The sequence below is a fragment of the Lacerta agilis genome, chromosome 10 (genome assembly GCF_009819535.1).
Source record: "Lacerta agilis isolate rLacAgi1 chromosome 10, rLacAgi1.pri, whole genome shotgun sequence".
Classification (NCBI taxonomy): domain Eukaryota; kingdom Metazoa; phylum Chordata; class Lepidosauria; order Squamata; family Lacertidae; genus Lacerta; species Lacerta agilis.
In genome coordinates, this window is record NC_046321.1 from 31,964,580 (window position 1) to 31,977,743 (window position 13,164).

Consider the following 13,164-nt stretch of genomic DNA (forward strand, 5'->3'; position numbering starts at 1 on the left):
TTAAATTACATAAAATAGGTGGGGGAACTCTATAAAAGCTCTCCTTCCACTTCCACTGCCATTCCAAGCTTCAAATACAAGGCCAGATTGCCCCAACTGAACCCACATCTCTGAGCCACATTTTACTAGGCTCAGAGCTGATAAAACAGGGATCTAAAACCAGATTGGCAGGCATGAGCCTTTTGAGTCTTAATTCCAAAATAACAAGCCTTTGTATTCTCTTGGCTGCTTTAAAATATTTCTAAAAGGGGGGAAATGCACGCTGATTATCCAATCAGCATTTTCAGCCTAAAATACTATAACTTCACAGCCTAAAACAGTAACTGGAGTCACTCAATGTTAGCTGGGCTGATACCCTCTGAACATGTGATGCGACTCAGCTTTGGCTCTGCAGCACAGACCTTAATTGAAACATGTGCTCTGTTTTCCGGCAACTTAAATACCAGGGGACTTTTTCTCCCATAGCCTAACTGGCAGTGAGATGCCATCAGCTAGTGAAACGATTTGGTGACATTTCACTGCCAGTATTCACTTGCCTCACCTAGTACAGTGAGGTGCCAAACAGCAACTTCCTCATGTCCCATTGCTTCACATCTCTGACTGCTTCTCCCTTGGTCCTTGTTGTCAAGCCGTGTTCACATTTGACTAATCCTCAGAAAGCAAGGTATCAACAAGCGCAACAAGCACACGTGACGGGCAGGTTGAAGCTGGAGCTTCTGTAAAGATTGGGCAACAGAAGGGAGTGAAAGTCCCAAATTCTGATTACAGCCAGGGGCATCATCTGCCGGTAGCAACACCCAGCAGACACGGGGGAGGGATTTTAAAAACCACATTTTTACAGGGGTCACAAGTGTCTCTGGCACTATAAATTAAGAAATAAGTGGGCTGTCCAAGGGTTTGTTTGTTTGTTTGTTTGTTTAAAGTGGGATTATTATGGGTATAAAATGGCTTCACTCTGTGGCTCAGTTCAGACATGACCTAACTATTCAACATACAGTGGTATCTCTGGTTACAGACTTAATTCGTTACGGAGGTCCGTTCTTAACCTGAAACCGTTCTTAACCTGAGGTACCACTTTAGCTCAGTGTTTTTCAACCTTTTTTGGGCAAAGGCACACTTGTTTCATGAAAAAAATCACGAGGCACACCACCATTAGAAAATGTTAAAAAAATTAACTCGGTGCCTATATTGACTATATATAAAGTAATTCTCTTGAATTTTTCAATTTTTCCCACGGCACACCAGGCAACATCTCGCAGCACACTAGTGTGCCGTGGAACAGTGGTTGAAAAACACTGCTTTAGCTAATGGGGTCTAACACTGCTGCCGTGTGGCCGCCGCACAATTTCTGTTCTCATCCTGAGGTAAAGTTCTTAACCCGAGGTACTACTTGTGGGTTAGCGGAGTCTGTAACCCGAAGTGTTTGTAACTAAACCCTTGATTCACTTGAAGCAGAAACTTCCTGGAATTGCTATTGTCTGCCTCTCATCCTTCCCATTAGCTTCAGGGCAGGGAGAATCCAACATTAGACTTCACCCTGCTATGTGGAGAAAGAAACAGCTTTTATAGTGCCCTTCACTTCCTTCTCCTTCTGCTGCCCCACCTCTGTGAATCATGGGGGAGCAAAGTTGTTAGCATGCTCATTGTGACAGCCAACTGCAGCTTAGAATAGGCCAGGAGGCTCCACTCCATCACAGCCAGAAGTTATGCATGTAAGCAAGTGCCCCAGAAAAAGAGGATAATAGAGTCGTAGAATTGGAAGGGACCTCGAGAGTAATCTAGTCCAACCTCCGCCCCCGCAGCTGATGAAGGATACTCATTGCTACAGCACCCCTGAAATGCCAGGGGCCCATCCAGCCTTCACTTTAAAACCTCCAACAAAAATAGAGTCCAATGCATCCTGAGGTTGTCTGTCCCACTGTCAAACAAGCTTGAGCTGCCAGGAAGTTCTTCCTAATGCTAAGCTGAAATCCTACCCTGTGGAGCAACAGAATGAAATAGCAATGGCTTCTTCACCTGGCTGGTTTCTAGCACACCCAAACATACTTAGCATGGCAACCTGGCTATTTGACAGAAGAGCATCCCTCTCCCTCTCCCTCTCCCTCCCTCTCTCATTCTCTCTCTCTCACACAAAAAATTATGCTTATTGAAATTTTTGAGAATGAACAAAAACACCACAAGAGAACAAACGAACAAACAAACAAGTGGTCATACATGATACACTGACAGAGAAAGGAAAGAAGCAAAGCGAATACCTGCAGAGAGGTCATCAATTTGCCTCGCCTCCCTGCAACCCACAGTGAGGTAATTATAGTTATGGCATTAACGCTCCTTATATGCAGAGAAGTCATTACAGATTACTTATCTTGAATAAGAGCACCAGCACTATTTAGCATGTATGGCTGTATAAGTGGCCTCTCAAAGGCTTTGCATGCACACTGTATTCATCTTTACTTTTATTAGCCCTGGTTTCCCCATGGGAGAAACTGGTCACTGAGCCAACACTGGAACAGGACATCATTGTATTTTATCTTTACAGGGGGTGGGGAAAGAGAAGCATGCAGGAACAAATGAATGTACATGCATGGTGAGGGCAGAGGAAGACAATTCAGAGATATTTGTGTGTGTGTGTGAGAGAGAGAGGGGGGGAGAGAGAGAGAGAGAGAGAGAGAAATAGGTTCCTTCAGTCTTGTAAGATTTGGTGAAATGGCAGCTGGTCTCTGGGGAACAAACAGGCTTTCCTCCTCAAGGCTTAAAGACCTCAAATCCAGCTTACTGCTGCCAGGTCAGATTTTGAGTGAAGAGGGGGGGAAACATGCACACATACATTCAATATTCTTGGGAGAACTCCAGGATGCCACAGCAAAGCCTCAAGATATGAAGAGGCAACCATCCCAGGAACACGCAGCCCTCTGCCTACTAGCCTGGAGTTGCCTAGAGTTTACCTTGAGTGAAGCTCTGGAATCCTTGACCATCATCCCTGGAGAGGAAGCTGGTGTAAAGAAATTTCTTAGAGATGCTGGAAATGGGACCATTGTACAAGGCAACCTTTCAGGTACTCTGAAACGTCTTGTGTTTAAGTGTGTGTTTGTGTCCTCAGATCTTCAGCCAAAAGTCACATCTCGTGTGTCTAATATGCACAACTTGCTATCGGAAGGGTATTCTTCCTACCATCGCTCAAGGGGCATATACTAGGTCACTCATTACTTGCCCCTTAGCATCCCGGTTTAACCACTCAGTCATATTAACTGCTACAAAAACCACAACGTTAACTCTTAAGCGTCACTGAGGATCAAAGCTATGGATTTTTTCTCACAGACTCAATGCACACATATAAGTGGTATGAAGAATTTAACCTACTTTAGTGCATATAAATGTTGAGGGATGTGGTGGCAATTATTCTGTGCTAGTAAATGTCAAGTACAAGTGTGCCGTTTTGTAAGCATGGTGCAAATTCACTAGTAAGCACACTATGGCATCTTCAACTAAGATCTTGATCCTGTTGGGACAGGCAGAACTACCACAGATGTTCTAGATGTTCTTTGAATTTCCCTCTCTTTTTTTGAGCAAAAATACTTCTTTTATACCATGCAAAAATCAGTGCATCATTACATCTTCTCCCCTCCTGGGGGTGGGGATATTGGTAGTTTGATAAACTTTTTGGGAGAAGCAGAGTTGGCACCAGGGGGATAGCATTATCTTAGGAGGAAAACATAGGATTCGTGATTTCTGTTGTTTTCTCTGTAAGGCAATTGCAGGGAAAGGGGGCACTTAGTGGGGAATTGGTGTACAGGTCCCTCTCTCCCCTGCACTATACATAATATGTTTATTTATTTAGAAACTATTGAAGTGTTTTTGAAGGATTTTAAAAGATCCTTTAAAAGTATAATAGAACGGCATAACAAACTATAAAGGAATAGGCACAAATATGTTGTCCGCATTAGAATGAAATCAACACACAATGTAGAAACACGTCCAGTCCAAAATTGATGAGAGGTGTATATTTCTATTGATGAATTGTTGTTAATGAATGCAATGAATGGAAACCATTACATGTTAAAGACATCTGATTTAGAGAAGCCATTGATCACACGGTCCTGGTACTTCACTTATGCCACTGGAGAACAGCCCTAAACCCTATCGAATCCTGCTGCCTCCAGTGTTGCAATTACTGTTATAAAGTATGTCTGGTTGAAAAGGCTTGCGATTGGGAGACAAATTATCTGTATTATTTTGTTAATATTGTATGCATGAGTCCACCGGACTGCTCTACCACAAGCTGTAGTGTGAACTTTGAGATACAAGTTTTCTCCAACTCCAAAGTGAAGGAAGTTTATGCTGTGAGCCTCCCTGAGATCTATGAGAATGGGGCAGTAAACAAATTTAACGAACGAACAAACAAACACAAACAAACAAACAAGACTTAGAGGTGGCAGGTGCTCCTGGTGCACTAATTTTAATGTGGACTGAGATGAACTCTAGGCAAGTTTACCTTCATGGCATATCTTTGCCAAATTTTCTTCTGGTCATCTGCAGAGATCTGGCTGTCTTTGTCTCTTTCCCAAACTAACCATGGCCTCTCAGTAAAGACAAACAAATAGCCTAGCAAAAGGATGTACCGTATATACTTGAGTATAAGCCTAGTTTTTCAGCACACTTTTTGTGCTTTAAAAGCTGCCCTCGGCTTATACTCAAGTCAACCATTCCTTAAGAAGTGTACAAGAACGGTGGTTCTTGACTCTCCCCAGGCAGCTTTTTCCATTCCTGAACTGCTCACATAAATGCAAACTTTAGACCCCAGAAGGCAGAAAGCCTATCAGTTAAGGAAGTATTAAAACCCCACAGGTGCTCACTTTCCCTGGCTCCTGCTTAAACAGGACAGGATCCCAGCCTTCTATGTATAACACAAGGGAACATTGCGCTGTGAGTTAAACCACAGAGCCCTAGGGCTTGCTGATCAGAAGAATGGCGGTTCGAAACCCTGCGACGGGGTGAGCTCCACAGCAGCAAAGGAGGAAGAGGAAGGAGCAGCCCAAAGGGCTGCTCGTTCCTCCTCTACCACAGTGGCAAAGGTGAACCGGCTTATACTTGAGTCAATAAGCTTTCCCACATTTTGTAGGGAAATTAGGTGACTCGGCTTATATTTGGGTTGACTTATGCTCGAGTATATACGGTAAGTTTGAGAAACTAAGCATTTAGCCTTATGTGAGCTGTTTACCACTACATTTTCAAAGCCAGCCAGTTCCGTTGTTTTAGACTGCAATCCTACACACACTTACCTGGGAGCAAATTCTATTGAACTTAGTGGGACTTACTTCTGAGTAGACACAGAGAACTGTGTTGTCCCAGTTACACTGGATGCCAAATCCGTACTTACTGCTTAGTTTCCAACCTGAAGGAATTTGCTAACCCTCTTATGAGCGCTGAACCATACTTACCCTCAAGAGGCAGCAAGTACAATAATGAAAACCAGCATTTTCCTGGGAACACTTCAGACCTTACCATGTGCCCTGATTTCCTTCCCTTGCTTTAAAATGTGGCAAATGGAGAGAAGAGATTGAATGCACAAATTCAATACATCTGGCTTTGCTTATCATAGGATGGACAGTTTGCACAGCTGAACAATACAAAACACCCACTTTTTTCAGGGAGTACCCTTCTTTCATACATACAATTCAACATGAGAAGCACCAAGTTATAAGAGCCACTTTCCTGAGTCTGATTCAAAAACCTATCTAACCCAGCATAAAGTTTACCAGAGCAGCCAATCAGATACAGCCCTCTCCCACTGTTGTTCCCCAGCAACCAGCATTCAAGGCACACTGCCTCTCATCCTCGTGCTGGCATGTAGCCATCATGAGTAGTGGTCACTGATAGCCTTATCCTCCGTCAATTCACCCCCTTGTGATGCCATCACATTGCAGCAGCTCCCATGCAGACAAAAGCTGCTGCTGCACAAGTCACTTTGCAGAACCTCATTTGCAGACCTGAGCTGCCAACGCCATTGATTCGTACAGGTGTGTTCTTCAAATAACCCATATTTAGTTTCCCTGTGTCTGTTGCAGCTCAGTGCACAGCTCTCCTCCCTCCAAGCTATGGGTTTTATTATACCGAAGAGGGCTCTGGCAGCTCCCTGGGTTCAGTGGTCACATACTGGTGCAAAGAAGGCTATCAGCTTGTGGGCAAACGAAAGCTGACCTGTTTGCTAGAAGGAAGCATCTTTTACTGGAGTCACCCCCCACCTCACTGTGAAGGTAAGCTACTGGTTAAACTTATTTCTGAATTGCTGGGCTTTGCATGGACAGAACATTGTGCTGTTCAAATGTGGATCGAGAAAGCATGCATCTTTTCGGATCATTCTCTCCGCAAAAATGAAGATTCTAAATGGAAAAACTAAAGAGTGCACTGGCAATATTCCAGGTGCCCTTCAGTTAATGTCATTTACAGTGCGTGACTCATAACAAGCATGCTTTGTTTTTGTCACCTTAGTGATCCCAAAGCCCCTGGACAAAGGTTTCCGGGTGGCAGTAATCGCCTCTCTCATCAGCGGAGTGATCATTGTTACCATGTCAATCTCCTTCGCTGTTTGTTGCCTGCAAGACAGGATGCTGAGGGCAAATGCACAAAGCAGTGACACCAGAGGAGGGTAAGTATTGACTACCGGTAGATTCCGCCTGTAACCTCAGTCAGGCCCATTCAGCACCATAATTAGGCCCCCAAGTGAGAAGTGACTCCACCACTAAGGCTGTTTGATGAGGAATGGCCAGATATCCAAGGCTGAGCCAAACAAATCAAAGAAAGGAGTGCTGCTCAGCCCTCAGTCTCCTCTCCATTCAGATTGGCAAAGTTTCTATTAGAGCCCATTGAAAAATCTCTAGGCAGGTAACAGGTACAACTCTCGTATTAGACTTTATCAACCTATAGAGAGCTTCCTGCCATCCTCTCCCTGATGACTGGTTGGGAAGTTGGGGTGCAGTAACATATCGAGGGCACCATATTGGCTATCCCTGAGAGGGAGACATGTTTGTTTCTTAAGCATCTGCCTGTTCCACTGACTGCGCTGGGAAGATTATGTTTTCAGTGGGAAGTCTTTTAGCTGTAAAATGTGGCTATGGAATTTGCTTTCTGTCAGTAACTTTTCCCATGTGCATGCCAAGATCCTGCGAGAATATCATACTTTGCCCCAAAGCAGCAAGATGGGAAGTAGCTATTCTTACACCACCCATATATTCTGATTGCTTTCCTGGATATCTCTGGTTAGGTTCATTCATCCAACTCCTGATCCTCAATAGTTTATTAAAATTAACTCCTCTCCTCTCTCTGAGAAAAAATTGGCACAGGTGGTCCTCTCCTTTCCCATTCAATACTCACAACACAGTGAGGCAGGTTAGGTTGAAAGACAGATGATGCCTGGCTTGAGGACACTAGTGAATTTCATGGAATCAGCCCTACTAGGACACTAACTGCTACACCACAATGGGCCTCAGAGGCCAAATGAGGCCTCCATCATCAACTGACTGGGGCACCTCTTCCATATCTCCCCCATTAATTGTGCCCTTGCACCCTTTGATTGTTGCTTCTGAGGGAATCCACTGCTATCCCATTCCGTTGGCATGTCCCCATAAGAAAGCGCTCCATACTTAAATTGGGTAAGCATTATGCGTATGTACATGTAATGGCATGGCATGGCAGGAATGCATGGGAATATTAGGAAAGATGGTGGCTGAAACTTGGTCGAGTGATCATTGGCAGCTGCAGGAGCTCAGGAAAGGGGAGCAAGTCTGGGGATCAGATTGACTTATTGGGTTATTTGAAAACAGTGCATTCGGCAAGACTATTTGTGGCAGGGAGTCGCAAGGGTGGTGGCTAATGAATTCAGCAGCCAACTACCAGGTGTTTCCAGAGCTACACCCTCACTTACATTTTGAGGTCCAGCTTCATGAGCTATTTTACCACTCCGGTGATTCAAAGCAGTTTGATCAGTTACAAGGGCCCCACATCCCCTCCTACACTTTTCCCAGACTTGCAGAGAGGAAGGGGCAGGGCGTATCTTTGGGTTTTGGGTAGACTGTGAAAAGCAAATTCCCTTTCTGCAACGAATGAGGTTGGATCCAGTGCAATAGGCTTTCGGCAGGACATTTATTCAAGCATTTGTCCAGCGTATTATGGCGTGTATAGAATGAAGCTCCCTCTGCTGGTGAAGAAACAGAGTCCAGTTTTAAAATGAGCCTCTACTGTCTACACGTTTGCTCTTCTAAATCCACTGCAAGATTTGCCATATGGATTAGGAATATTAGAGCAACACCATGCTGCTCTTGGCTTCCTCTCCCACCTTTATGGGCGTAAATCCCACTAAGTACAGTAGGACTTCCTTCTGATAAAATATACATAGTCCTTGTTGGTTATACGTTCCCCATGGGACAGCTATGTAAATGCACAACCATCAAAATATACCATTGTGCTTACCCTTTTCCTGAATACTATGCATGTATGCTCTATAGACTCAGTCACTGTTCCAATATAACACCTCTGGTTCCTCCCTGTAGTTTGTTTGTAGTACTCACAGAGAAGGGTCTCATATTAACCAAACCCATCGCATCTCTGGTAGAATGAGGTATTTGCAAAGGACAGGGGGGGGGGGTGTCATGGCAAGAATGTTGTGCTCTATGTTCTGTCATGGATGCTTTAGCTGAGAATTCTGTATTCCAGGGGGTTGTACTAAATGACCCTTGAGGTCCCTTCCAACTCTACAATTCTATGATTTCAGCAGCCTTAAAACACTAAGCGCAGTATTCAAATATTTTTTCTGCACTAGCACAAGATTCCCCGCTCTCCTTCCTCTGCACACATTCTGCGCTGTCCTCAAATCTTCTCCAGGGGTGTTGAGGGAAACCCCATAACAGGTTGGGGGTTGAGGAAAGGGGGAGAATGTTCCTTTGTGCAAGGAGAAAACTTTGCACTGATGGAATGTTCACTTTAGTGCTACATTGAATATGACCACAAGCCTGGGAGAATTCTAGATTCTGTTGTAGTTCCATTGCTACTCAATCACTGGTTCTTTTTCTCTTGCATTGCAAAATGTTACACCATGAGAGGGGTGCATATTATGGTATATTTCTCCTGCATAAAACTTCTTCTGAGTTACTGAGCAAATTACTAAGCTGGTGCTGCCATCTGCAGGCCAAGGGGTCAAATCAAAAGCCTTCTCTAATTTGAAGATGGGTTTGCAGGGGCTGATGGGAAATGTGGTCCAAAACAGCAGGTAGGTGAAGGCAGGGCCAGGTGGTAGACAATTCGGCTTTATGTTGTTGTTTCCTGTACCACAAGAGGAGCAAACCAAAAGCTACTCACTCCAAACTATAATCCCCGCATTGAGAGATCTGTGAAAGTCAACCCCCCCCCCCAAATACATACATGAATGCAGAATGACTAAACATCAGGAAGAACTTTCTGACAGTAAGAGCTGTTTAACAGTGAGACTCCCTCAGAATGTGGTGGACTCACTTTCATTGGATGTTTTAAGCAGAGGTTGGATGGCCATCTGTCAGGGATGCATTAGTTGAGATTCCTGCATTGCAGAGGGTTGGGTTTGATGACTCTTGGGATCCCTTCCAACTCTATGATTCTGTGACAGAAACGGTGTGAAAACGAAGGACTCGAATATGCTGTTGCCTAAGCACACAGCCTCAACTACTTGCTGTCAGACATGGTATAGATTTAAAGACTGCTTTTGTGTTTTTACTACATTTCATAAACTGGGGGTCTCCAAATACTTTCTCATTCGTGATAGAACTCATAGCAAGGTCTGAAGGAAGCCATTTCCCACCTAAAGGGAAAACGTGGGGGTGTTTGTTTTTTGTTTGTTTGTTCAACAACTCAGTTGTTTACACCCACCAATCTGTCACTTCTTTCTAATTAATTGTTTTTTTGGCATCTGCATTGCAGTTTTGCATTTGCCTGCATGTGTTCAAATTCTACGGGGCAGAAAAATCTTACTAGCCATTTTGTGAAAGCAAACACTAAAGTAGTATTGAAAAAGGGTACCCAGGGACCTTCCTCTGCAGCACACGTTGCCTTATTGTTAAATCAGACCTGCTGTAGAAGATGATTGCACAAGATCCCTCTGGTTTAAAGGTAAAGGGGCCCCTGACCATTAGGTCCAATCGTGTCCGACTCTGGGGTTGCGGCGCTCATCTCGCGTTACTGGCCGAGGGAGCCAGTGTACAGCTTCCGGGTCATGTGGCCAGCATGACAAAGCTGCTTCTGGTGAACAGAGCAGTGCACAGAAACGGCGTTTACCTTCCCGCCGGAGCAGTACCTATTTATCTACTTGCGCTTTTGAACTGCTAGGTGGGCAGGAGCTGGGACCAAGCAACGGGAGCTCACCCCATTGCGGGGATTCGAACTGCCGACATTCTGATCAGCAAGCCCTAGGCTCTGTGGTTTTAAACGATAAAGATATACCTCATATCCCAAATGGACTTTTCTATTCTAGGTGTACCACTGGGGGAAGGCATCCATTTGGGAAAAAAACGGACTAGCAGGATTTTCCAAACGAAACTCCAGTTTGAAAGAACCAATTAAATGTCCCACCACAAAAACACCTCTTAGAAGCTTAATGCTGTTAAATAGACTCTAAATCCTGATTACATCATAGCAAAGGGAAAGAAACCTTTTATTTTTATTTATTCACTCTTCTGGAAAGGACGTTTTAACAAGAATATTATTTCAGTGATGGTATTGATATCCAACTGAAGGAAAGGGCTAGAATCTGCAGGACAGGCACCTGCAAGAACATGATGCTGGACTAAATGGGCCACTGGCCTGATCCAGCAAACCCTCCTGTCCTGAAATATATGTTGCCATTGTAAACTTACTGCCCATGTTCAGACTTAGTAAATACCTTGATAAACTAGAACAAATGTAGCACATTTTCTCATATTCCAGGCAACGACCAAGAAGGAAATTCAAAGTTGGGAGAGGAAACTCAGCTAAACAGGAGATGGGGAAGAGCAGGACTCGCTTTGGGAAAATGAAGCACAATCGCAGGCTTCAATATCGCACCTCTGCCCTCTACAGTTGTGCATACCCTGGGGCTCTGGCAGGATGCAGTAACCAGGGATTCCAAAGGTATTCCATGCCTGTATGGTGCAGTCAATTCTTCCCCTGAAGGTGGCCATGGGCTCCACTTACAGAGCACAGCTGTCTATTTGGAGGGGTGGCAGTGAACCATCTGATGGACTGTCTGGTCTCAACCTGGTTTAAGAATGAAGAACCATAAGGGAGAACAGGATCCCTACACAGCAGTGCGCAAACAGGTCGCCTAGCCAGTCTTTCCTACTATGGTGAGATGGAGTGTGTGTGCGCGCACACACACACATGGACATTTCATGCAAACATTGGCTGACTTTTGTGGGGGTGCATTTCATTTTAGTGGGGGGTGGGATGTGATGTACAAGTGTTTACCTTATTTCACCTAGAAGCTAACACTGCATTAGTGAAACTGCTCTGCATGTTGAAAGCTATTGTAGAAGGCAAATTTTCTTGTAATTTCACCTATTCGCTGTTCAGCTGTATTGTGAGGGACCTATTATACAGAAGGGTGCTCTCAGGAGGATTTGAGAGTGCCTGGCACAATAGCCAGGAAATCTTATGGGAATAGTGTTGATCCCTGTTTACCCACAGCACACAGACCAACAATATCAACAAATGGGGCACAGCTAAAGTTATATAAAATCAGTTAAATCATGCCAAGCTCCCAATATTAAAAGCACTTCTTATTTTGAGCTACATAGCTGGAAAAGCAGCTATCTAGGACAAGGCATGGCTTGGTCCTCTTCTCTGTATGTCTTAACAGAGGTTTTGAATACATAGGAGGGATTCACCAGATGTTGTAAGACTCCAACTCCCACAGCCGCAGCTGGTACAGACAAAGGCGAGGGATGATGAAAGGTGAAGTCCAACATCTGGAGGTCCAAAGCACAATGCTGAGAACAGCAAGCTGGGAGGTTTGATTATCACATGGGACAGATGCCTATTCATGCATTGCAGGACTAGATGATCTGCAGGGTCCCTTCCAATTCTACAGTTCTATGATCCACACAGCATATGATTCAAATGTCTTTCTTTCACCTAACGCCGTGCTGCCATACCCATCTAAGCGGCAATTGACACTTTCACAAACTGATTGGGGAGAGTGAAATTCATAATGTCACAAAAGCATGATCATTATGTTCCAGTGGCCCTTTAGTTGTAGAACATTTTGTTCAGAGTGATTTTGATTACTGCCCAACGCCTCTCACCATCTCTTTTACTGTGTTCCATTTCTAATAGGAGCCAGGAGAATCTGCAGAAATGGGCACCGCAAAGCTTATGCTCTGAAATCCACATCTTCCCGCAGGTTGTTCTTAAACCAGGAACTGCCCCATCTGCCTCCATGTTTGTTCATTTGCTTCAGAAACCAGATGCCCCCTTGAACGTGAAACCTTGCCATCGCAATCTCCCCCAAGCCTTGCCTTCCGTTTATTATAGAAGATCTGAAGGACTGAACCCTTTGAATAAGACAGGACTTTGGAATCCGAGATAAATCGCTTTGTAATGAACCAACAGCAATGCACTCATGGAAGTTTGTGGGAATGGACTTCTTGCTCTTTTATGGCATACATAGCCCATTTATGAAACCTGTCATTATAGGTCAGTTTATGTAAAATACAATAGAGAAAACATGTATAATCTGAAGCATGCATCCCTATGATATAGGCTGCTTGTTCAAAACTGAAACATACTACTGAAAATGTACCATCTACTTGTGTAACAGTGGGAGCTCCAAAAAGGAAAAGTGAGTTTTAACATTTGTTTTATTTCAAGGCATAGGTTCATAGCCCTATTATTTAGTAAAGTGTTTCTTCTGTAGCCAGGTAGACAACTTGACAGAATAAAGCCACAACCTTTTATGTCATCTCTAGTCTTATTCACTGAGGAAGTAGGAAACAGATCAAATGTTATTTCTCCACAGAATATATGACTAGATCTACAGAATTCCTACACAAACAAAGTGATTTATTGAGAAGTAATACCACAGGATAGTATGAAACTAAATACTTCTCCTAGTGCAAGCACCTCTGGTTGGGCAATAGAAGTTCATCTTCTCCTTCCCCAGTGTAC

At 44.0% G+C, this 13,164-nt stretch overlaps 2 protein-coding genes across 7 annotated transcripts in view; one reads left to right on the forward strand and one right to left on the reverse strand.

The window, feature by feature from the left end:
- Window positions 1–3,530, reverse strand: part of LOC117053944 (solute carrier family 23 member 1-like) — a 43,297-nt gene extending 39,767 nt beyond the window's left edge. For 3 of the 5 annotated variants that reach the window (XM_033162316.1, XM_033162315.1, XM_033162317.1), the window contains exon 1: window positions 2,946–3,529. The gene's annotated coding sequence lies outside the window, so the exon portion shown is untranslated. Of the gene's footprint in view, window positions 1–2,945 lie in introns of all 5 variants that reach the window. The other 2 variants (XM_033162320.1, XM_033162318.1) reach the window with 1 other exon arrangement.
- Window positions 2,668–12,958, forward strand: LOC117053945. 2 transcript variants are annotated; one of them, XM_033162321.1, is made up of 5 exons: window positions 2,680–3,055; window positions 6,066–6,254; window positions 6,490–6,646; window positions 10,948–11,130; window positions 12,334–12,958. In XM_033162321.1, exons 1-5 carry the CDS (start codon window positions 2,707–2,709, stop codon window positions 12,584–12,586), a joined length of 1,131 nt encoding a protein of 376 aa, XP_033018212.1. In that variant the 5' UTR covers window positions 2,680–2,706; the 3' UTR covers window positions 12,587–12,958. The 2 variants fall into 2 exon arrangements, with proteins under 2 accessions (XP_033018213.1, XP_033018212.1); XM_033162322.1 differs by lacking the exon at window positions 10,948–11,130 and having other exon boundaries at window positions 2,668–3,055.
- The last annotated feature ends 206 nt before the right edge of the window (window positions 12,959–13,164 follow it).

Excerpts from the sequence above, each read along its gene's own strand:
- LOC117053945 (XM_033162321.1), top strand. The coding sequence starts at position 2,707 with ATGGCAGCTGGTCTCTGGGGAACAAACAGGCTTTCCTCCTCAAGGCTT. Across the intron at positions 6,255-6,489 it reads CCCCCCACCTCACTGTGAAG|TGATCCCAAAGCCCCTGGAC; the intron begins GTAAGCTACTGG and ends TTGTCACCTTAG. Across the intron at positions 11,131-12,333 it reads AGTAACCAGGGATTCCAAAG|GAGCCAGGAGAATCTGCAGA; the intron begins GTATTCCATGCC and ends CATTTCTAATAG.